Genomic DNA, 21,866 nt, shown 5'->3' on the forward strand with positions numbered 1-21,866 from the left:
TCATTACCAAAGAGCCAGGCCATCACGGTACAAAGTCATTATTCTAGTTCCTCCGGTAGATTAGTACATTCGGAAGCCAATATTAGAGGAGATTGTTGGCACATTATGTGCGTCTACGTTAGAACACTTCACAGGTCAGGAATGGCACGAAAGCCTCGGAACCGCCCTGTCCTACTAATCTTCCTAATGAACTTCCTACGGCGATTTCTTCCCCTGTTCGACTCGGATTCCTAAATGGTGATGGTGCCCAGGTGACAGTCGTACGAGCCGACGTTCGAAATTAAGTAGCGCGGTGAGCTGGACCGCGGCACCGCCTCTCAACCTGAGAAAGCGCATGAGGGTGTTTGGTAGCGGTGGCGAAGGACGAATTTCAAGCGGGACTGAACATCACAGAGAAAGAGCAAAACCGAAATATTACATAACTGCGAGTCGGCCTAGTTGGAACAGATTCATCTTAAAACTTTTTGTGCGCAAACAAACAGGGACGAAGAATAGGGGCAACACAAGGACAAGCGCTTTCCTCGTCCTTGTGTTGCCCCTATTCTTCGTCCCTGTTTGCGCACGAAAAGCTTTAGGACGAAAAATTACGTTGAAGAAATTGGAAACTATTTGAATGGTAGAAGCCCAAAATATATTGCGTATAGCAGCTAGAAGAGAAATAAATGAAAGTAGTTTTTACATAGCTCTTTACATCTTGCGAGAGCAAAAGACCTGCCTAAAGGCAGACTTGTTTGCCAAATTTTGTTGCTGCACAGAAATGTGCGAACTTTAACAAGACGTTTAGATGGGCCGCTTTGTAGTGGGTTATGCGTGACAGTTTTATGGGTAAACAGAAATTAAATAAATTTCAATTTCTCAATATGCTGAAGCAAAGTGGTGCCGAATATATTCTGGAATAATCATCTACAACCTAATTGATGTGTTAGAACTCGTTACTTGTGTCCATTCTTTTCTTCACTATTTCTTCATCCGAGTTCATTATTCTCCTATATGTTATAGCAAGATTAGTCCAACTAACTAAATTTAGACTTTCAAGTCTGCATTGCTCTGAGGTAAATACCCTAAGCCTACGCGGATGCTGCAAAATTTTGCAGCATTGATTAAAGCAATCTAGAAAAGGACAGATCCGCATGAAATTTTATCCTCTCAGTGGATTTTTTTTCAGTGTCATTGTCCCACGTTAAGTGGCCCACCTCATGTCCACAGCTTCGTATATGTTTTTTCTACAAGTGGGTAAGATCCCGGCGAATTTGCGTTAGCAGTCAATCATATTAAATTCCAATCTGCTGACGAAATCTACATTACCTATGCTGTACATGCACTGTGCTCAACACCCTAGGTGATGAAACAAATGTGTACAGAATCCAAGTTTCCTTCTATTGTGAAACAAGGGTGCCTAAATTGTCGGCTCGAAATTTTAAGTCAATATAATCGTCATTATCATCATCCTTTATAAGCATCGTCATCATCATCATCATCAGCAGCAGCAGCAGCAGCAACAGCAGCAGCAGCAGTAGCCTATATTTGTGCCCCCTGCAGGACGAATGCCTCTCCCAGCGACCTCCAATTAAGCCGGTCCCGCGCTATCTGATTCCAACTTGCGCCTGAAAATTTCTTAATTTCATCAACCTAATTTTCTGCCGTCCTCTATTGCACTTCCCTTCCCTTGGCACCTATTTCATGTTTGAATTTGCGCGTGACACCGTGCTTGTTCATTTAGTTGCTAAGCGATTGTTGATACGGTCGTTGAAACGGCCGATAAAACTACTATCCTTGCTTCGCACAGCTGTCTACTAATTTGGTATCACAATCAGTGCTTCGCCTTTCGGGCGAAACTGCGACTTTTCTTTCGTTCCGTCACTCTTTGCACAGTCCTTGACTTGTTCTCGAGCTTGCTTGTTAAGCTACAGCTTTCGGCCCCGCACGTTATCGCCGGTTAAATACAATTATTTTACGATTTTCTTTTCAATGACAGTGGTATGACCAATATATTACAGCCAAATAAGGCAACAAGAATGGCGTGTTCTGTGTAGCCACATCATTGCACATGAGCGTTATCATTACGTGTCACCAATTTCTCTTTAATGAAAAAGGCTTCTACAGGCCGTGTATCATGGTATTCCTAAAAGACAATCTACGAGCCTATTGAAATTTGTGTTTGCGCCAAGTTTATCGGCTTACGTTTCATTACTGCACATGAAAATGATTATATGAAATTCAAAAGCGAGATCAAATGGCTAGCGCTTTGCACTGGACTGTTCACCTACGGCATTTTTAATGTTTGACATGAGTCAAACATTAAAAATATGCGAATCCCACGTAGCTGGACCGAATCAAGGTAATTTTGCTTGCCGCCCCTTTGTGATACTCAGATTATATGTTTTTGTTTGCATTCCGCCTAATTAGATATTTATTCTTCATAAACAATCAACTTCTTATAATAATTTAATTAACAGTGTCAATGAGAACATTCTGAGGCAACATGGAAAACTCCTCATACAGGTTTCTGTTGCTTGATACGTGCTACTTAAAAGTGTTTTTCCGAGAGTGAAAGAAGCCTGTGAATACACGCCAAGTGCCTCGAGCGGCCAACCGCGCGGCAATTTTGCATCGGGGTAGCTTTATATCGCCGCAAAAACTACTTGGAAAGTGTAGAATCTTTGTTTAAGTCACACAATAAAGCACCAGCATGGCAAAAAAGAATGCGCTGTTATCCTTGCGATAGCAATTATATGGCCACTAAAGGTGCATTTCTGCCGGAGGCGTCGCCGAGAGTTTCTGTATACAGTACAGGGGCGATAAAATTGTAGCCGCCCGCCGTAGGCTCTATGTGCGAGCGAGAACGTGCGAGGGTAAGCCTGCGATCGCGGCTCAATTTCGCGCACGCAACGGAGGACAGTGGGTAAGAAGCACGCCGCCTTCCGTCGCGCGCAAGGCTTCGGGGGAAGGGGAGGGAGGGGGCGTGCGTTAGAGTCCGGGCGGCCGCGCTTGCCCTTCCGGGCCGCTGTATCTTCAAAGCCATCTGCGGCGAATGCAGAGTTCGCGCTGCGCTGTGTTTTCGAGGCGTAGTTCCCGTTGATGCCAACGGCAGAACGAAGGTCATCTGGCTCGCTTCTGCTACCGCGTTTCCTCATTGCAGCGTTTTATACAGCGAGTTCCCGCGGTCATCGAGTGAGATGTGTACACGTTTTCTTGTGAGCGCGTGACACCATGCTAGCTAAATGAGTTGACATGCCTATGCTTAAAAGTTTATACGGCCGATAAAACTGCTATCCTTACCTCATATAGCGAACCACTAATTTGCTATCGCAATCGATTATTCGCCTTCAGGGCGAAACTGCGACTTCTTTTTTGAAGCAGCAAGTTTAGCGGGATACCTTGTGCAGTGATATCAGGCTCTTGCAAATAATCTTCAATTACTTTTTCTATATCCTCTTCCCTAAACTATAGGGAGGCAATGTGCCGCTCTCTCGGTAGCAGTTTATAGTCTTGCTCCTTCCTATTTTCCTTTCTATCCGTTTTATTGGTTTGTTTTCGTACAAATAATCGCATAATAATTTGTGCCTGTACGGCTAGTTATGAAATTGATTGTCTGTTTCTGTGACAGCTACAGAGCATAGGCAGAAAGAAGGGACAGGCCCGAAATCCACTTTATGCAACTTGAAGACTACCCGCCGCCACTTGATCGCATAAGGATATCTTGACGTAGCCTTGTATGTGATCAACGGCAAACGGGCCGAACCTAACCAGGCCGGGCTGGGTGTGGACCGGTGAATCTTCCGGGCCCCGGATTGGTACGTCCAATGCTTCAAATTACCGGGCAGGGGTCGGTTAGGCTAACGCATCGCACTTTCGTGCTCGGACCAGGTCCAGGCCTGGAAAAGCGGCACATGCAGTTCCCTAGGCTATGTACCTAATTTTTGTACTGAATTTTTACCCTGGTAAAGCGACACATAAAGTCCGATAAAAACTACATCACTTTAGGCGATTTTAGCTGGGCCACGAACCAGCGAAGCAGCACAAGTTGGCGAAATAACAAGAATAGAAGCTGTCATTCGTTTTCTGAGTACATCGTCGAATGCGACGTGGAGGAGCTTCAATTAAAATGTATCCAATTTGCGCGCAAGTGCTCACTTGTCTAGTAGAAGCAATTCTTTGCATTGTTACGTCGCCTCTTACAGTTCCCCGTTCCCGCATGTATACGAGTTGCTGCTAGCGAAGGGTGTCAAGGGGGTTATTTACTCGTTTCATGAGTGCGCCGGTTATACCAGTTGTAAGCATTCTCCTGTCTTCTTTTTCTACCACCTTTCTACCATTAAATCTACCTGCCCTCTCGACTGATGCGCGTTAGTACAAATGTGCGCCATCGTATTCTGCACTGCTTTTGTGGGGGCGTTAAGTATAACTGCAGCTGTCGAGAGCTAAATCCTGGCGGCGCACAGGGAGCTCCAGAGGGCATTGTGACCGCGTAATTGCAATGTCCAAACGAGTTTCCCGCGTCGCTTTTTTTCTTTGCTGCGTCTCCTACCATATATATACATGCTCTCGCCACGCACTGACACGGTGTGCCTGACAGCACCAGCAGCAGCAGAAGTGGAAAAGCCGAAGGTAGGAGCAAAGAAAGATTTGGTTTAGCGAGCAGCAATGACGGCATTTTCATTAGGGTAAGTTTCTCAACATTTTGTTTCACTTGCGGCTTTCTATATGGTAACGCGTGAACAACCCGCCACAGAATATCACAAGCAAGGTGTTTGTGTTTTTCGCATGCCTGTCATTGTGCCACTTCTCATGTTTGTGTTACCGATTGCACGTCCGCGAAATGCTCCAGAAACGCTGCGCTGTGAAGGAGAGAGAGACAAAAGGCAAGGAAAGACAGGGAGGTTAGCCAGTGTAAATACCGGCTGGCTACCCTGTGCTGGGGAAAGGGGTAAAGGGAATAAAAGGAGAAGGAAGAGAGAAGAAAAAAAAAACAAGAAAAATGCACACAGTAACGCGACGTTACGCGCAACAATAGTCAAAGGCGTTCGCACAGTTCACATGTCCTTAAGAAGTTGAGCAAAGCCCTTAAGGCCTTGAGTGCCGAAGCCCGTCTGGACCAGTGTCCTAGAACTTTCTCTTCTGTGAAGGGGCGATTGTCCAGTTTTTCGAGCACGGTCACGAGCACTATTCTTTGCACATTGTGACGTGGACAGCCACAGAGGAGGTGCGCGATCGTCTCTTCGCAGCCGCAGGTGTCGCAAGCAGGGCTGTCGGCCATTCCAATGCGGAAGTAATAGGAGTTCGTGAATGCCACGCCGAGCCATAGGCGGCACAGAAGTGTTGCTTCCGCTTGTGGCAACCCTGGTGGAAGACGTAGTTGCAAACTTGCATCCAATCTGTGAAGAGGTGTGTTCGTGAATTCATTGGTGTTCCACAGAGTTAGCGTAAGCTCGCGTGCGAAGGAGCGAAGACTTGTGGCTGCGTCTGTTCTTGACAGCGGTATAGGTACAATCTGGGCACCATCATGGGCCGAGCGGGCAGCGTCGTCCGCACTGTCATTTCCCGAAATTCCGCCGTGACCCGGTATCCACTGGTAGATGATGTTGTGTCCCTTGTCGATTGCGTAATGGTGGAGTAGTCGGATGTCTACGACTAATTGTACATTTGGTCCGTGGTAGAAAGGGGACAGCAGACACTGGAGAGCTGCCTTTCAATCACAAAAGATGGACCATGAATGTGGTGATTTGGGACCTATAAGCTCCAGAGCAGCACGGATAGCTGCGAGTTCTGCAGCCGTCGATGATGTAACGTGAGACGTCTTGAATTTGATAGCGACAGATTGAGCGGGAAGTACCACTGCTCCAGCTGAGCTTTTAGAGGAGACAGAACCGTCTGTGTAAACGTGAGTGCGTTCGTTGTGTTTTTCTTGTAAGAATGAAAGGACGGTTTGTTTGAGGGCGATAGATGACATCTCCGTTTTCTTTTTGATGCCAGGAATAACAAGAAGGGCCTGGAGTGGATGCAGGCGCCACAGCGGTAGAGATGGTCGTGCTGCAGGTGTGAAGTTAGACGGTAAACTTCCGTGGTTGGCGGCAATAATTCTGCTGAACGCTGAGCCAGATCGAGCGCCAGGAAGGGAGGCGAGATGATGCGATGGAAGTCGGGCGAAGTGCTTGATGTGCACCCTTAAGGAGTCGACATGAACATACGTATTGATAGAGTGGTCATGCGCGATGGCTATTGTTGCTGCCGTTGATGCACACCTGGGAAGGCCAAGCCAATTCTCAGAGCTTGAGCTTGTACGGATTGGAGGGCTCGAAGGTTGGTCTTACCGGTCCCATCTAGTACAGGTAAGCTGTAGCGTAGGAGACCCAAGAACAGTGCGTTATAGGGTTGGAGCATTGCACTCACAGACGCACCCCATGACTTGCTGTGAAGGAAAGCATAGGCACGGGGCTGCGTCAGGGATGTTTAATCAACATTGAGTTGTGTTGTAAAACTTAGTTCACGTGGCTGCAGCGTTTCTCAAGGGGCATCGTTGGTATTTCTATTTGCCGTATTATCTGACACCCTATCAGTGTTGTCTCCACAGCTACTGTAGCTATTCTGGTGTCATCATCATCATCATCGTGAGCCTATTCATGTCCCCTGCAGGACGAAGGCTTCTCCCTGCGATCTCCAATTACCCCTGTCCTGCGCCAACCGACTCCAAATAGCACCCGCAAATTTCTAATTTCGTCACTCCATCTATTCTTCTGCCGTCCTCTACTGCGCTTCCCTTCTATTGGTACCCATTCTGTTACCCTAATGGTCCAACGGTTGTCTAGTCTGCGCATAACATGACCTGCCCAGCGCCCCTTTTTCTCTTAATGCCTATTAGAATATCGTCTATGGCCGTTTGTTCTCTGATCCAAACTGCTCTTTTTCTGTCTGTTCAAGTTATGCCTCGCATTCTTCGTTCCATCGCTCTTTGCGCGGTCCTTAACTTGTTCTCAAGCTTCTTTGTCAGCCTCCAAGTCTCTGCGCCGTATGTCAGCACCGGTAAAATGCACTGATTCTATACTTTCCTTTTCAATGATAACGGTAAGCTCCCATTCAAGAGCTCACGATGTCTGCCGTATGCGATCCAACCCATTTTTATTCTTCTGTGAATTTCCTTCTCATGGTCCGGGTTCCCTGTGATGTGATTAGTTGACCTAAGTAAACGTACTCCTCCACAGACTCAAGAGGCTGACCTGCGATCTTGAAATCTTGTTCCCTTGCCAGGTTATTCATCATTATCTTGGTCTTCTGCATATTAATCTTCAGTCCCACTCTTACACTTTCCCTGTTAAGGTCATCAATGATTTGTTGTCTCTCGTCTGCATTGTTGCTGAATAGAACAATGTCATCGGCGAACCGAAGGTTGTTGAGGTATTCGCCATCGATCTTTGCTCCTAAGCCTTCCCAGTTTAATAGCTTGAATACTTCTTCTAAGCACGCAGTGAATAGCATTGCAGAGATTGTGTCTCCTTGTCTGACTCCTTTCTTTGTAGGTATCTTCCTGCTTTTCTTGTGTAGAATTAAGGTCGCTGTGGAATCTCTTTTCTGAGGTATTTGCGTAAGCAGTCTCTACTCCTTGATTACGCCATGCCTTTATGACTGCTGGTATCTCTGCTGAATCAAATGCTTTTTCGTAATCTATGAAAGCCATATAGAGAGGTTTATTGTACACTGCAGATTTCTCGATAACCTGGTTAATGACATGGATGTGATCCATTGTAGAGTAACCTTTCCTGAAGCCAGCCTGCTCCCTTGATTGACTAAATTCCAGTGTTGTCCTTATTCTCTTGGAGATTATTTTGGTAAATATTTTATAAAATACTGGGATTAAGCTAATGGGCCTATAATTTTTTAGTTCTTTAACGTGGCCCTTTTTGTGGATTAGTATAATGTTTGCATTCTTCCAGTTTTCTGGGACCCTTGCAGTCGATAGACACTTCGTATAGAGAGCCGCCAGTTTTCCTAGCATTATGTCTCCTCCATCTTTGATTAAATCGACTGTTATTCCATCCTCCCCTGCCACTTTCCCCCATTTCATGCCTTGCAAGGCCTTTCTGACCTCATCTCTAGTTATAGGAGGCTACTCTGTATACTGTTCATTATTGTTTTGAATAGAGCGCTCCTGAGTCGTCTGGGTACTGTAAAGGTCAGTATAGAATTCTTCCGCTGCTTTTACTATATCTTCCAGGTTGCTGATGACATTACCCTGCTTATCGTTTAGCGCATACATCTTGGTTTGTCCTATGCCAAGTTTCCTTCTCACTGATTAGTCCTCGTAGTTTTTCTGGGAACGCAGTGAGCCTAAGCACTAGGGAGACCGGAGTTCTATGCCTCATTTAAACTACAGTGGTGCCTTCTTTGATCAGTCAAGGCCGACCAATCTGAGCTCGGTTAAATCGCACACATAGCTTATAGTTAAACCGCACAAACCGAGTAGTTTATGAGCTGCACATTAGTAGCCATAAATAATTGAGGAAAAAAATTACAAGCGCTTCAAGAAAAAAAATTAAGAGGATCCCCGTGCGGACGACGTGTCGAAGATATGTAATTCCTTGTTATATTGATAAACTAGAAGAAAAAAGATTAAAAATGAGAAAAGAAAAGAAAGGAAGAAAATCGAGATTTGAACTCGTGACCCCTGGATGTTGGCCAGAAAAATGGCTCAGTCGGTTGGTCCGAATAGCCCCAGGTTACTTTGAAGCGGCAAAGCTCCTGTCCAGAACCTCGTACTTACAGGGAACGAGCCTGATGTTGTCCGCGATTGCCTTGGAAAAATGGCCGACCGTCGATGAGAGGGAACTCGAGCGGCTCTAGAGACTAGGAAAAGCTTTAGCAGGTGCAAGGCGAGCGCCGCCCGCTTACGCCTTCGCGTGGGAAACTCGCCCGAGTAACTATTCCAAGAAATGCTGCTCGCGAGAGCGAAATACCTCCGTCTAATTATGATAACCCTAATATGACTATTTTCGGAAAGAGAACGGTCCAGAGGGCTGTACTAAGAGTGCTATGACTAATAATTTTCTATACAATTTTTTTTTCACTTATGGGATCGACTGCGAGCGCCGTTCACTTCTTTCTGCATGTAGTAGTTAGGAGAATGAGTTTGAGGGAGAAAAAAAAAGAAAATGAAAAAAGAAAATTACTCAAGCGCAATTGCAGCGCCGTGGTTCTAGAGCGTACGCGCGGGAGAGGAGCGGAAGGAGATACGAGCGTGCGTGGCGACGGCACGCACGCGAAACACCGCCTTGAGAGAAAGTTACGTTGACAACAGATAGCATGACGAACAGCACTCGAATACGACAAGAGAAATTACGGAGACATAGAAGATTTTCTCGAACTAAGCACGGTTTCCGAGAGAAATGCTTCTAATTATTGAAAATTTTAAAAGATGGGGGAACATAAGATAATAGCCGCGCTTACCGAGGGGGCGAGACTACACCAGGCACCTTACTGGTGTATAGCGTGACGACTGCGCATGTGTTGTGTATCTTTTTCGAAGATCAGATCTCACTGTGCAAGTTAATTTATTTTACGTTTCCCGCTGTGTTACCGTAATGAACTCACTTGAAATACTCGTTTCATGAAAGAAACGCTGTTGCCGATACCGTTCGATAAAGTCAGCACTACGACATGATTGAACGCCTAAAACCACGCACCAGTAATCCGGCAAACGCCAGCCCTTTCAATGTGGTTCGGGTGATTGTCTAATCCTTAAGTTCACCTAGAGACTTCCTTCTATTGAATTCTGTATAGAAAGATATAATAAGATCAGAAACCCTAACTCGTCAACATGGTGAATGCCAGGAATCGCAGTGGTTCCTAGCATGCGGGACGGTTACATTGCATTACTTAGTGAACAGCACAAATTGTGCAACTGGTTGAAAAGTCGTAAACCAGTGCAATGCCATTATGACAAGGGCTGATTCTAGGGTACCTATTCCCAAACAATTTAAGCACGCATTAATATTGCAAATTTTTTTTGTACATATTTCGCATGTACGCGGTGCCACAAACGATATTACAATAAATTATTCCCAAGTATACATGCAGCCGCTCTCCTATCCAACAAATGTCAGTCACACATTGCCGAAAGCTGTTTCCACTGACATACCGTGTCCGTCAGCTAACGTTGGCGAAGCTGGTTAAAGAAGACACGACAGAAAAACACAATGAAAAATAGTATTATAAGACCTATGGCGCTCATTCGCTATAGATCTTACTACCGAGCACCGTAGGTCTTCAATTCATACCTCGCACTGTATTTTTAAATCTTTTGTTCCTTTTTCAGCTTTCAATAGCTTGGATAGTGTTAGGTGGGGTGCCCTACACGACGGAGGCAAAATAGAACACGGTTTCGAGCACGCCGCCTTTTTATGAGCATCGCAGTGTGAAAGCACTGCCAGCAAATTTCTTTTTAGTGCCCTTCAGTGATCCACATACACTTGTTACACGCTTCTGATGTGATGTAGCGTTGAAAGCCACGTAACGACTTGGCCCGTAGAAGTTATCGATACCCACTTACACAATGCCGCGCGAAAACGAGAGGCTCTAATTTAAATTCTTGAGCATAAAAAAAAAAAGCAAACAACGGAGGTGCACGGCGGCACGCAGATGGCGCGCTCTTTCACTTTCCACAAGATCAACGACACCTGGGGGGCACGCAGTGGCTCCATACAAGCCACTCGCGCAGTTCGAGTGGCCATATCTCGGCCCCCACACGATCGCCTTATTACCCGTAATATACGCTAACTACCGTGTTCACTGGCTCCCAGTGGACTTCTTGCCTAATCACCTTTGACTACAGGCGCGGGGGGGGGGGGATATAACAGATTAGATTCGACGACATAGGGGCATGGGTTCCTAAAGGAGGGCAGGAGAAGGAGTCAGTGACTTAAGATGAGAAAACAGAATCGGTTAAAAAACCACAATAAGCAGTTTTCCTTCAGAATGTAACGTGAGGCGCGCACTTAGTGTCTATGTGGCGTTAAGTGCTTTTGAACGTATCTGTGGTTCTATCTGTATGCACCGAGCTGCGAGTGATACTATGGCTACAGGTGTAGCCTGCTTTTTTTTTCATGGGCTCCCACACAGAATCTATATCCTTTCTCGGTAACTTTCACTCGTCTGATGGCGGGTATATAAGCGGGTTGGAAACGGGGTCATTTCAGCCACCCTTGACTAATGAACGGTATTATTGCTCCAACTATGGTATGCTCAAGCCCCCACCTCGAGCTCTTCATCTAGCTTTAGTTGAGTCTTAAAATCACACTCATTCTTCAGTTAGTTTTGACAGCATGTCCGTCTAGCCATGCACACAGCAATTTGCCTGTTGACGGAATGCGCATAATTATGGAGAAATACATGTTGCTGCTCCGTTTGTTTCTCCATTTTCCTTACTTCTGCTTAATCCCTTCTGTCCTTGATTCGAGGCCATCTACAAAAGAACCTTATTAGGATCCATTAATTCATTTATTGAGCAAAGATAATTTGGCGCCAAGTCAATCTTTCAGCGTCTTTTATTGGTTGTCGAAGTGCAAAACCTTAGCGTTCAGGACTCGAACAATTTTTTTTCTGCTTTCTTTGAATATAAGCCAGAACGAAAGCAGCAGGAATATTACAAAGTAGATACGATTTAGATAAAACGCCAAGGAAACGGGCTTCGCTATTAAGGTCACTACCATTACAAAAATAGATTTCATTGGACACTGAAAAACAAAGCTGTTCCTCGGATATGAATTACACCATTTAGGAGAGCTCGCGACAATTGTTCACCATAAAAGTTTCTTCAGTTGGGCTTTTGTCTAAATATTCCTGCATTTGAACCACATTTTAAACACATACAGCTCCGCAGTTCAACATTCCCTAAGCACTATGATAAAGAATATGAAGCCGGACCGCTAAGCAATCAGTCTACTTACGTAACGGTATACGTGCCGTTCCCTACTTCAACCAAGTTTTATTCCAGGTATCCATGTGCGTCTAAAGCATCCCCCGTAAGATAGAAATGCGTGTAGCCTCCCGAATGTCTTGCACAAAGGTAACGACCGTCTAGACCATTATGAAAATGCCCACGCTATTCACAATAATATATTGTGAAATATTTATTACAGTTCCATGTCTGCGTCATCCTGTCCCTGGCTACAAGCACCCTAGCTGGATACCTTCCTCATCGCTACAGTTTTGGCAGCAATGTAGGCCTTGCAAGCGACGTTGCCCTATACAGTGGTGTTGACCTCGGCAGTGGCGTTGGCTTCCCCAGCTATGGTCTGAGCAACGAAATTGGCTACTCCGGTCTTACCTGCTTCGGGGTCGGCCATGGGCTTCCCTGCAGAACAGCTGTGAGGTACGCTGTTGCAGCCCCAGCTGTTCGTCGTACCGTCTCCACTTACGATTCTGCTCCAAGAGTGACGGCTGCAAACTCTGCTCCAGCTGTCACTAACTACGCCACTGCTACAGCCGTGTCCCGCTTCGCCACCTACCAGTCTTCTCCAGCTGTCGCTACCAACGCTGATTCAGCCTACGTCACCTCCCGGAGCGTCCGAGGCGTCACTGCTGCCTCAGATGCAGCCCCTGCTATGTCGCGCATCACCACCTCCGAGTCGGCTACAGTTGTCACTACCAATGATGCGTCAGTAGTCTCCCCTGTCAACTCTCGGAATGTCCAAGGCGTCGCTGCTGCCTCAGCTGCAGACCCTGCTCTGTCGCGCATCCCCACCTCCGAGTCGGCTCCAGTTGTCACTACCAACGATGCGTCGGCTGCCTCCCCTGTCAACTCTCGGAGCGTCCAAGGCGTCGCTGCTGCCTCAGCTGCAGACCCTGCTCTGTCGCGCCTCACCACCTCCGAGTCGGCTCCAGTTGTCACTACCAACGCTGCTCCCGCTGTTCCCCATGTCACCTCCCGGAGCGTCCGAGGCGTCGCTGAAGCCTCAGTCGCAGCCCCTGCTATGTCGCACATCACCACCTCCGAGTGGGCTCCAGTTGTCACTACCAACGATGCCTCGGCTGTCTCCCCTGTCAACTCTCGGAGTGTCCAAGGCGTCGTTGCTGCCTCAGCTGCAGCCCCTGCTCTGTCGCGCCTCACCACCTCCGAGTCCGCTCCAGTTGTCACTACCAACGCAGCCCCAGCTGTCACCAAAGTTCTCCGGTCTGCCCCAACTGTCGCTGCTGCTCCAGCTGTGTCCTACGTGACAACCTTCAAGGCGACCCCAGCTACGGCCACCATCGTCCACGCTGCCCCAATCACCACCTTCACCGTTGACCCAGCTGTCGCTGCAATTTACGCTCCCCCACCTCGTCCGATCACCAACGTCAACTACATGCCAGCTGTGCACTACCGTTGGATCCACTGCACCGGCCTTCGCTACCTACCAGGCCGCCCCAGTCTATGACTACGGTGTTGGAAACCTCGGCTACGGCGCTGGCCACCACGGTCTCGGCCTCGGACTTGGTGTCTACGGCCTGAACTACGACTATGGTCTTGGAACTCCCTCCTACTATAACAACCGCTTCCACAGGAAGAAGTGTAAGTGGATTATAACATTCGCCTTAAGAGTAAATGGCACGTTTAGTAGCGATAAAACTAATGCCTCATTCGTACTCTTTGTCTTTTTGCAGAAATCAGTCTACCCTTCAGAAGATATGGTGCCTAAAAAAAAAGAAAATCTTGAGCTTGGGCTCATTTGTTTAGGTTGTTAAGTATAGTTGCAAAATAAATTTTTCTTGTACAAAATGAGCTCATTCAAAGCATTGCGATTACTATGCCATTCATACAGTGAACGAGTGCATTGTGGGTGCAACATCGAGCTGTCAGCGATCCTTGTTTATTCATTGCTGAAACTATCGCAGTTTACCATTTCTTTCCGGCTGCTGTGTCTGGAGAAGATTGGAGCAAAAGGTATGATGGGTGCTGTGATTTCATTTATAGTGTTCAGTCAGACCTTTATTTCTGTGGACATGTGGCACCGCTGCCTCCTCGCTGAGCTATTTCTGGTGTAATTGTAATACTTTTCTGGTTATGAATGTAGCCTAAATGATGTGGTATCTTTTGGGACGCTAGGTTGCGAACCTAATTGTTACTGCTTGTAATTTATACTGATGTATCCTGGATACAATGTACAAAACAATTTGGGCAGGTTCTGCCGAAGACCGCAGTATTGACAGCGATAACAACGTAATTAGCATGGCACTTGAACTTCCCGGACGGTATTCCAAAGATACGTGAGTGTGACTGGTCTGTCCGACGCAGCACACAAGGTAACGCCTGTTGGGTTGAAAGAACAACATCCTGCCAGCTACAGTGTGTCTCACCACACTGGTGTCAATAGCGCCACTAGCAGCGTTGCAAGCGTGGCACTGGATGGTGAACCAGGTAAGGCCTAGATGAAACCGTCGGTGTTAATCAGCGCCGATTGAAATATTAGATAACGCTGCCTTGGCTTTTACTGCCTAGACCAGAGCGTACGTGACCACACAAGTGTGTTTACAGTGAGCGGAACTCTGAAGCCAGCAGCGGTGGGAGGAACACTTCCCTTACTGCACCACCGAGTAGATTTAGCGTGGCGTTCTTGCAGCCAAATGCACTCCGGATCTGCACAGGGTCTCTATAGACCCCCTACCTTCTACGCCTCAGCCCAATTGGATCAAAAATGCCCAAGCGACGTCATAAGGACGTCCACCGTGGGACTTCGCACGTCCGTAGGTCATCTGTAAAAACCATGGGAGTCATCCCAGGGCTTTCGCGGGACCATATCGTGCTCGCAAATTGGCTCTCCGAGGCAAGTCACATGGACACCAAAATAAACATTTGTATATCCGGTAGGTGCTTAACAACGGACAATAGTTATGCGCCGATGCACGTCCCAGGACCACGTGGGACACCTGTGGGACATTTCGCCCCGACAAACGACCGAGCTACGTTTGTGGGAGTATATTTTTGTGGATATCGTACATCAACAGGGCGTCCGCTGGGCATTTTCTTGCTTTTATGTATTGCGTTAAATGGAGGTCCTCGATGTCAAAACCTTTGAAAAGATACTGGCACACCTCAAGATCCTCGTAATAATTTATCATAATTTTCACCCGAAGCACTTTTGCTTTCGTAACCCCCCCCCCCTAAAGGCGTTATTTCTATGCATATTCACGGTAACATTTGACACGATCTCCGTGACCTCTCCACCCAACAAACCACACATCTCCCAAGAATCTTTCCAACTGGCAGGAACTGCAAAACATTATCGAAATGTCTTCCTTGGATATAAGAAAGAAAACTAAAAAGTTACTAAGAACCAAAAACAAATGCAGAATGCCGCTGCGGAAGTAAATGTTTTCAATAAAACGCATTCAAAACAAAACAACCCTTTTAGTCCAGAAACGGTACCAAATAGGAGTAACAAATTCGTGGAGCTAACCTTCCTTCCGCGTATTATTGCATTGTTGCCCGCGTCATAGGCCAGCGTTCAACTTGCTAGCCTATGATGGTGAAGCTTTGGCAGAGTTCTTGTTAAAACTTTTGTCGAAAAAGCGCTCACTTTGAAATAATCATAAGCAGCCATATGTCTGTTGCTTCGCCAGTGTAAGCATGGTTCAAACTGTGCGGTGCCATGGTGTGGGTGCTGATCTTAAATGTTAATTGATGGTGCCTTTTGTGCAGTGGTTCTTTGTTTCGAACTCGTTCCGGCATTGTGACAAGGCTCTTAGTTTGCTGTTCACCATCCCACGAAGTACGTACGCCCAAATTTAAAAGACAAGCTCGTAAACTGATGTTTGTGCTGCTCGTGGTGTGTGGAAGTTGTGTGGGTGCCTTTATGCGTGTGAACGCCTAGTTAGAAGTCACGAATGATGACTGCGTGTATTGTGAGGCTACAATGAAATACGGGCGTTACAAAAAGGTAATACAAACCCCTTGAAACGATCTAATCACACCAGGGCTCATCTATTCAGGAGCGTGGAACACGCGGGTCGCGTCGCTTTTTTTCCCTCATGCTTTATTCCGGAACCATAACTGCCTCTAAAATTAGATCACGATGATTTTTACGCCGTACTTGTTGGGCATTTGGTTCTGATTTTAAACAATATTGCTTTTATTTCAATGCCCAAGTCCAAGGATGTGGTACAAACATTAAATACGTATTTGAAACGCACCGTAGCTCGCGGCATATGAGCACTTTGACGTGACAAAGTCAGATACGCTTTCGGAGCTGCTCGGAAATACTATTCGCTCTGTAGCTAAACACTTCGTCCCTCACGGTGAGATGCGACAGGTCTTCGCGAATTTAATTTCTGATTGTTTTTTATGTTTAGGTATTTATCAGGGTGAGCTGTGGAGCACAGCGTCGCTAAGGCTACCCTGTCGCGTTGCTAAAGTTTTCGTGGTCAGCCACCTTCCGCGTTTCCGACGGCACCGACAATGCAGCTGTGATCCTCGTGATCCCTCATGCCATGACACTCTGACCGCCGCGCCAGTTTTTCCAGTGGTGGAGTTTTACCCCAATACCGTTGAAATTCCAGCAAAAATTCCCGAGTAAAATTAATTGGTACGGCTTTAGTCAATAGCACGCTAACAAGATAGGCACTCGTTTTAATTCTAGAGCAAAAAAAAAAAAAACTGAGACCCACAACGGGACGCAACCGGTGACCTTCATCACGTTCCTCAATGTCACTTGAAGAAAAGAGCTCTACGAAGACGTGGACTAAAACAGGAACATGTACGACGGACAAGGCGCCTTGTCCGTAGTACATATTCCTCTTTTTGTCCGCGTCTTCGTAGCGCTCTTTTCTTCAAGTATGCAAAACCAACTTTCCCACATCAAGCTTCTGCTGCTCAATATCACTCACGCCTTGGGGCCTACCAGTTGCCTCATGCAATTAAGCGATTTACATAATGCAAGCACCCGCATCTCAGTACTCTCCCACCGTCGTCGTGCTAAATACTAAATGACATGCTCTCTCCTACACATTATGCTTCTTGCCTCATCTACTTTGCCTATCAGGGACCAAAGAAAGAGACAGCCCAGCATTGACGAAAGAGGCGCAAGTGTTCCACAAGAGGAGCAGAAGAAGCAGACAGTGCTTCAGATCAGACGCGATCCGCATTCATCCAGCAGAATATACCGTTACGTGCGTTCTCAACCGGATCTGTGGTTTTATGTACGTGCACCGAGCTACGAGTGAAGGTGTGGCTGGAGGTGTCACCTTTTTTGTATTCTCTCCCTCACAGACTGAGCTTCACTTCCCGGCCGTATTTGCTCCTCTCGTATCACGTATATAAGCGGGTGGGAGATGGGGCAACTCAGCAGTGCTTGGTTTGCCAACGGTACTGCTGCCGCAACCATGGTAAGCTTAAGTCTGCTTGAGTCATTCTGATAGGTTTGAATGAAAGCCTTTAACGAACACTCATTACAGTGTTAGTTTCGACCGCGTCGTTGCCTAAACATGAAAGCAGCAATTTCCACTTCGCAGAACAAGCATAACTGTAAATGAACGTATGTTTTGCCTCCGCTCGCTTAGGTAGTTCCCACGCTTCTGCTTTATACATTTGACAGCTTGGTGCTGGATTTTCTGCGAAAAGCCTTATTATGGGGAGTCAAGTAGCTTACAGAAAGATTAAAATTTGCCACTCAGTCTATATTTTGGGGTGATATTTATTGGCTAAGCGAAGGGAAAATGTTTCTGAGCTAGGAAGTTCAACTGATTCCTCAGTTTTCTTGTAATATAAGTGTGGACGAATGCGATTGTAATGTTACATCAGAGTGGGGTTCTGAATGAAATTCAACAAAACACTGTTTACGGTATAACGGGCTACATCCTTATTAAGATATAACAAATTGGGAACTGCATAGCAAAGTTATCCATCGTATAAGATGTAAGCCAATCGGAAGGGCTTTGAATTGTCTTTTAACACAAGAACACCATTCACCTGTGCCTCTGCCTAGCTCTCTGGGCGTTTTAACCCTCGCATTACCAAAATAATGATCCTGCACATCAATATACCCAAACCAATATAATAAAAATGTGAAGCCAAGACTGCGAAGCCACTACACCTATTACATTTCGGTACGCAACAATATCGCTGCTTCAATCAAGTTTTATTCTGGGGCTCTAATGCATCTAAGGCACCACCGGTAAGTTATAATTGCGTTTAGCCTACTAAGGAACTGTCCTTTATAACAGCAGAAAACCGTCATAACTGTAATAAAAATACAAATGCAATTCATACTTCTTTATTGACAACTATCTCTTGCAGTTCCGTCTCTGCGTCGTCCTTGCTCTGGTCTCCAGCGCCCTTGCTGGACACCTTCGCGGTGGCTACAGCCTTGGCAGTGATGTCAGCCTCCCCAATGGAGTTGCCCTCGGCAGGGGTGTTGGCATCGGCAATGGTGTTGGCTTCACAGGCTACGGTCTTAGCAACGGAATTGGCTACTCTGGCCTCACCGGCTTCGGTGCCGGCCACGGCCTGGCCGATGGACCATCCACCAGCTACGCCGTAGCTGCTCCAGCTGTTGCTCGCACCGTCTCCACTTACCAAGCTGCTCCAGCCATCGCTACCTACGCCGCTTCCCCAGTCACCACCGCGGCCGCTGCTCCAGCCGTGTCTCGCGTGACCACCTACCAGTCCGCTCCAGTGGCGGCCTCTGCCCCAGCTATTTCTACCACCTACCAAGCTGCTCCAGCTGTGTCCCGCTTCACCACATACCAGTCGGCTCCAGGTGTCGCTAGCTACGCCACTCCAGCTGTCTCTCGCGTCTCCTACCAAACCGCCCCAGCAGTGACTAAGGTGTACCAGAGCGCCCCAGTCGTCGCTGTTGCCCCAGCTGTGTCCCGCGTCACCACCTACCAGTCTGCTCCAGCTACAGCTACTTACACTGCTCCATCTGTCTCCCACGTCACCTACCAGAGTGCCCCAGTAGTAGCTGCTGCCCCAGCTGTGTCCCGCGTCACCTACCAGAACGCCCCAGCCGTCGCTGCGTCCCCAGCTGTATCCCGCTTCACCGCCTACCAGTCTAACCCAGCTGTCGCTACTTACGCTGCTCCAGCTGTCTCCCGCGTCACCTACCAGAGTGCCCCAGTCGTCGCTGCTGCTCCAGCTGTGTCCCGCGTCACCACATACCAGTCTAATCCAGCTGTCGCTACGTACGCTGCTCCAGCTGTCTCCCGCGTCACCTACCAGAGTGCCCCAGTCATCGCTGCTGCTCCAGCCGTGTCACGCGTCACCACCTATCAGTCTAATCCAGCTATCACTACGTACACTGCTCCAGCTGTCTCCCGCGTCACCTACCAGAGCGCCCCAGTCGACGCTGCTGCGCCAGCTGCGCCCCGCATCACTACTTACCATTCTGCTCCCGCTGTCTCCCGTGTCACCTACCAGAGCGCCCCAGTCGTTGCTGCTGCCCCAGCCTTGCCGCGCTTCGCCGCGTACCAGTCCGCTTCAGCTGCCACTACCTACGCTGCCCCAGCTGCCACCAAAATATTTCAGTCCTCTCCTGCTATCGCCACTGGGGCAACCGCTCCATCTCTGTCCCATGTGACCACCTACCAGTCTACGCCTGCCATGGCCAGCGCCGCTCAAGCTTTTCCAGTGGCCACCTACGCCGCTGCCCCAGCTGCCACTACCATCCACGGAGATCCGGCTGTTACCACTACCACTATTCATCACGCCCCAGCTGTCACCACCGGTGGCCACGCTGCACCAGCCTACGCTGCCTACCAGGCCACCCCCGTCTACGGCTACGGTGTTGGAAACCTCGGCTACGGCACTGGAAATTACGGCCTCGGCCACGGCTTTGGTGTCTATGGCCTCAACTACGGATATGGTCTTGGTACTCCATTCGACTACAACACCCTCCTCCGCAGGAAGAAGTGTAAGTACATTATAGGATTCGTTAAAATTAATTTCCTAGTTCAAAGATAATATATTATGTGCCCCATTTCTTTCTTGCAGAAATCACTCCACTCTTCACAAGACATGCACCAATGAAAAGGAAAAGAATATGTACAGTTTAGGCTCAGTTGTTTGTATATTTATACACTGTTGTAAAATAAATGTATCCATTTGTACCAAAAGAGCTCGCTGAAAGCATTATGATTACTCTGCGCTTAGCATAGTGAACGGCAGTAAACGAGTACGTTCTGTGTGCAGCGTCGACCTGCTATCGATTCATTTTGCTTCATGCAGTTTTAGACTGCAGTTTGCAAGCCAAGATAAACGCATTGCGTGCGTAAAAAAAACTTGTGTTCTCACTGCGCGTGATGCGCACGTTACTGAGTTATCGCGGTTTACGTATACTTGTGAACATACGGTATATGGCGAGTTCATCGTACGTTATGTTTATCTACGCTGTGAAATAGCGTTGTCAAAACACGGCCACCCATGGCACTCGCTTCAGCGTGAGTTGTCACTAATGCTCTGCTTTCACTATGGTTCGTTGCCAGTAACTGTTTAAATTAGCTTTCGCTTCACCTAAACTTACCTCGAATGCTAGTTATAAGCACACAGCTTGTCAAATTTGCGAGAATGTTCGGCTGTCTTGGCGCCCATAGGTCTAAGGAGACGCGTCGGCATAGAAACGACAGGATGGTTGCCAATGGACTGTCTTGGCTTGGGTATGGTTGGTACGATGCAACACAAAGCGCGTTTATACTCTAACGTGTTCCCTACGTTTGGGCTCCCGTAGGCTGAACTAAAAGTACTCAACCGACGCTCACCGTATTGTTGCGCAAAGGAAAGCTCCTTTCACGCACGTAAGGCGACATACAGTCTCCTAATGGTGTCTATTGCAGAAAATATCGCCATTTGCGATGTATTTATGAGCGTTGAGCTTGGAAAAGATATTAGAGAGTTTTAGAATAAAGGACTCGAAAGAGTTACCGGCCCCGAAGAAACAGCGTCAGCGTTACGGCGCATGCAGGACACGCGAAGAGAGTTTAGCGTTTTTGTCGGTGACTCTCACGGAAATAGCGCACCGACCCAAACTGAGCGGGAACGTTTTGAGTCAACGAACGTGACAGCGTTCATCGAAGTGGCAGCTCTCAAGTTTTACTACGTTTTGCCGCAGTCCTCGTTAACCTGCAGCCATCAAAAACAATGAACGATGTCGTAGACTTTTTCTTTGACTCATTTCATGCAGAAAGATCACTTAAGTGAGAGATTAATGCTATTGAATAAATCGGTAGCCGAACACGCAGGCCATCAGGCCTAACACAAACGCATCTCGTTGCTAGGAAAAGGCCCGACTCAATGCTAGGTCGGCTGAAATTGAATTCACAGCTTAACATGACACATTTGATTATAGACATGGCATAGTATCACCAGCACTTGCTATTAATGATGAAACACATGTCTGTCGAAAGAGCCATTATTTTGCTTTGCTTTAGATTACTGTTTGTTGAAACTTCTGTTCTCGCTTGTCGAAACGCAGCAAGCGCAGCACGCAAAGAGTGAGCATTAAACCCTATTTAAAACTCGTTGCTTAACGTTTGCAGCTTATACCAGAGCGTACGCAGTGCTCCTCAGCAGGAATGCCGCGTTTCTTATAATTGCCAGAAGTTAAATGCCAGCAACGGAATCTAGAACGCTGCCCTTGCTCTGCCACCGAGTGGATTGAGCGCAGCGCTGACGTCATTTTTGCAGCCAAGGATACGGGTCTCCATAGACCTTCTCACCTCAGCGCCTCGAGCGTCTGTGTAATTGAACAAAGTGTGCAACCAAAAGTTGAAGGAGCCGCCGCTGTTTTGGCATCAACTTGAGCATCAATCATAATTCTGTGCATCCAGCGCAACCACACCGACAATTTCGTGCAGCGGCGCTTAGAATTGTTTGCTAACTTCAGTCATTTGGAGTCTGTCTGTCTGTC

At 47.3% G+C, this 21,866-nt stretch overlaps 1 protein-coding gene across 1 annotated transcript; it reads left to right on the top strand.

Moving 5' to 3' along the window:
• The first annotated feature begins 17,295 nt into the window (after positions 1 to 17,295).
• LOC129386966 (uncharacterized) lies at positions 17,296 to 20,692 on the top strand. The gene is made up of 4 exons (XM_055075541.1): positions 17,296 to 17,349; positions 18,260 to 19,238; positions 19,314 to 19,874; positions 20,688 to 20,692. The coding sequence occupies exons 1-4, from the start codon at positions 17,296 to 17,298 to the stop codon at positions 20,690 to 20,692; spliced, it is 1,599 nt and encodes a 532-aa protein (XP_054931516.1).
• Positions 20,693 to 21,866: the final 1,174 nt, after the last annotated feature.

This window comes from Dermacentor andersoni, chromosome 3 (genome assembly GCF_023375885.2).
Source record: "Dermacentor andersoni chromosome 3, qqDerAnde1_hic_scaffold, whole genome shotgun sequence".
NCBI classification, from domain to species: Eukaryota; Metazoa; Arthropoda; class Arachnida; order Ixodida; family Ixodidae; genus Dermacentor; species Dermacentor andersoni.

Bases quoted from the DNA above. Each gene is read 5' to 3' on its own strand.
- LOC129386966 (XM_055075541.1), top strand. From the start codon at position 17,296: ATGGGGCAACTCAGCAGTGCTTGGTTTGCCAACGGTACTGCTGCCGCA. The intron at 17,350-18,259 runs GTAAGCTTAAGT...TATCTCTTGCAG, and splicing joins GTACTGCTGCCGCAACCATG to TTCCGTCTCTGCGTCGTCCT. The intron at 19,239-19,313 runs CTAATCCAGCTA...CAGTCGACGCTG, and splicing joins ACGCGTCACCACCTATCAGT to CTGCGCCAGCTGCGCCCCGC.